The sequence below is a fragment of the Gracilinanus agilis genome, unplaced genomic scaffold (genome assembly GCF_016433145.1).
Source record: "Gracilinanus agilis isolate LMUSP501 unplaced genomic scaffold, AgileGrace unplaced_scaffold458, whole genome shotgun sequence".
NCBI lineage: Eukaryota > Metazoa > Chordata > Mammalia > Didelphimorphia > Didelphidae > Gracilinanus > Gracilinanus agilis.
This window is the reverse complement of record NW_025380021.1, coordinates 1-2570: the sequence shown is the minus strand read 5'-3', so window position 1 is coordinate 2570 and position 2570 is coordinate 1. Positions and strand designations below refer to the sequence as shown.

Here is a 2570-nt window from a genome sequence, read left to right as displayed (position 1 = left end):
CTGCGTGGCTCCCCCCTCCCCCCCACCTGCTTCCTGCTACAGCCTCCTGCCTCGATATAACGCCCTCCCCGCTGGCGGCCCGGGCCCTTCGAGCTCTGCCAGTGGCCGCGGCAGCCGCTCCCCCTCGGCCCAGGCCCCGGTCCGGCTTGCAGGAACCGCCAGCCTCGGCCGGCGCCGATGCAGATGCCCAGCCCCACCGAGCCGCTAACTTTTCCCAAGCCGAGGCAACTCTGGCGAAAGATCGACTTGGCCCCGGGGCAGCTCCTTTTTGTCCCCTCCGGGCTGAATGACTTTTTCTGAAGCGGACATTTCCCTGAACCCGGGTAACTCCTGAGGCGGACATTTTCCCCCTGCGGTGGATTTAGTTTGGGCAATTCCCCGCCCGGCCCCCGACTCGGGTCCCCGGGCCTCAGCCCCTCTCTGGCCCGGGCTCTTCTAGCCGGGACAGGGACCGGCCGCGCTCCTCCTGACCCAGGCGGACGAGGAGGCCATGGGATGGGGGCCGAGCAGGGCTACTCCCGGGTCCCCCGTCTGGGGCAGGCGGCAGTCGAGCGGGGCGTGGGGGGTGGGAGAGTCTGAGGCTCCGCGAGCATCCGCTCTGACCTTGTCTGTGCGTGTGTGTGTGTGGTGTCCTGTCGTGTCGCGTGTGTCCCCACAGGTGGGAGCACAGGGCAGACGATGCTGGACGCGATGGAGGCGCCGGGCCACTCCAGACAGCTGCTGCTGCAGCTCAACAGCCAGCGCACCAAAGGCTTCCTTTGCGACGTGATCATCGTGGTGCAGAACGCGCTCTTCCGGGCCCACAAGAACGTGCTGGCGGCCAGCAGCGCCTACCTCAAGTCCTTGGTGGTGCACGACAACCTGCTTAACCTGGACCATGACATGGTCAGCCCCGCCGTCTTCCGCCTCGTCTTGGACTTCATCTACACCGGCCGCCTGGCCGACGGCGCGGAGGGCGGCGCTGCGACCGCGGCCCCCGGGGCAGAGCCCAGCCTGGGCGCCGTGCTGGCCGCCGCCAGCTACCTGCAGATCCCGGACCTTGTGTCCCTGTGCAAAAAGCGGCTCAAACGCCACGGCAAGTACTGCCACCTGCGCGGGGCCGGGGCCGGGGGAGGCTACGCACCCTACGGCAGGCCAGGCCGCGGCCTGCGGGCTACTACGCCAGTCATTCAGGCCTGCTATCCAGGCGGCGCGCCCTCCGGGCCTCCGCCGCCGCCGGCCTCGGCCGCCGAGCTGCCCCCGGGAGCCGAGGCTCCAGTCAACACCCACTGCGCCGAGTTGTACGCCTCGGGCCCCGCACCCCCGCAGCCACCGCCGCCGCCTCCTCCACCGCCGACGTCGCTGTGCGCTCCGGAGCGCCGCTGCTCCCCGCTTTGCGGCCTAGACCTGTCCAAGAAGAGTCCCCCGGGCTCCGCGGCTGGGCTCGAGAGGCCGCACCCCGGGGACCGCGAGCGGGAAGCGCCCTCGCGCCACGACAGCAGCCCTACTGGGGCAGCCTACAAGGAGCCGCCACTCTCTCTAGCCCTGCCTTTACCACTGCCGCTGCCCCTGCCCTTTCAGAAGATGGAGGAGGCCGGGCCGCCCCTCGACCCGTTCCGACCCGGGGGCAGCCCCGGGCCTGAGCCCCCCGGCCGGCCCGACGGGCCCGCGCTACTCTACCGCTGGATGAAGGCTGAACCGGGCCTGGGCAGCTACGGGGATGAGCTCGGGCGGGCCCGTGGCTCCCCTGGGGAGCGTGGCGGGCTCGAAGAGCCTGCAGACGAGGGGGACTCTCCCGGGGGCCCACCGCTGCCCCTGCCACCGCCGCCCCGCTACCCGGGGGTGAGCCTGGACGGGCCCGGGCCCGACGCGGATGACTACAAGAGCAGCAGTGAGGAGACCGGCAGCAGCGAGGAGCCGAGCCCGGGCGGGGGCCACCTGGCCCGCTACCACTGCCCTCACCTGGCCTACGGGGAGCCTGAGAGCTTCGGGGACAACCGCTACGTGTGCATCCCGTGCGACAAGGGCTTCCCCAGCTCAGAGCAGCTCAACGCGCACGTCGAGGCGCACGTGGAGGAGGAGGAAGCGCTGTACGAGCGGGCAGAGGCTGCCGAAGAGGCGGCCGTGGGCGCCGCGGGCCTGGGGCCCCCTTTTGGCGGGGGCGGGGGCGGGGACAAGGGGCCCGGGGGCCCAGGGGGCCTGGGCGAGCTGCTGCGGCCCTACCGCTGCGCCTCGTGCGACAAGAGCTACAAGGACCCGGCCACCCTCCGGCAGCACGAGAAGACCCATTGGCTGACGCGGCCTTACCCCTGCACCATCTGCGGCAAGAAGTTCACGCAGCGCGGGACCATGACCCGCCACATGCGCAGCCACCTGGGCCTCAAGCCTTTTGCGTGTGACGCGTGCGGCATGCGCTTCACTCGCCAGTACCGGCTCACGGAGCACATGCGCATCCACTCGGGGGAGAAGCCCTACGAGTGCCAGGTGTGCGGGGGCAAGTTCGCGCAGCAGCGCAACCTCATCAGCCACATGAAGATGCACGCCGTGGGCGCGGGTGGCGGCGCGGCCGGGGCGCTGGCGGGCCTCGGCGG

The 2570-nt window shown here is 71.3% G+C and overlaps 1 protein-coding gene across 1 annotated transcript; it reads left to right on the top strand.

Moving 5' to 3' along the window:
• Positions 1–663: 663 nt before the first annotated feature.
• HIC1 (HIC ZBTB transcriptional repressor 1) lies at positions 664–2562 on the top strand (the record flags this gene model as incomplete). Its single annotated transcript, XM_044684207.1, has 1 exon — positions 664–2562. A coding segment is annotated over exon 1 (1884 nt), but the record flags the coding sequence as incomplete, so codon positions are not given.
• Positions 2563–2570: the final 8 nt, after the last annotated feature.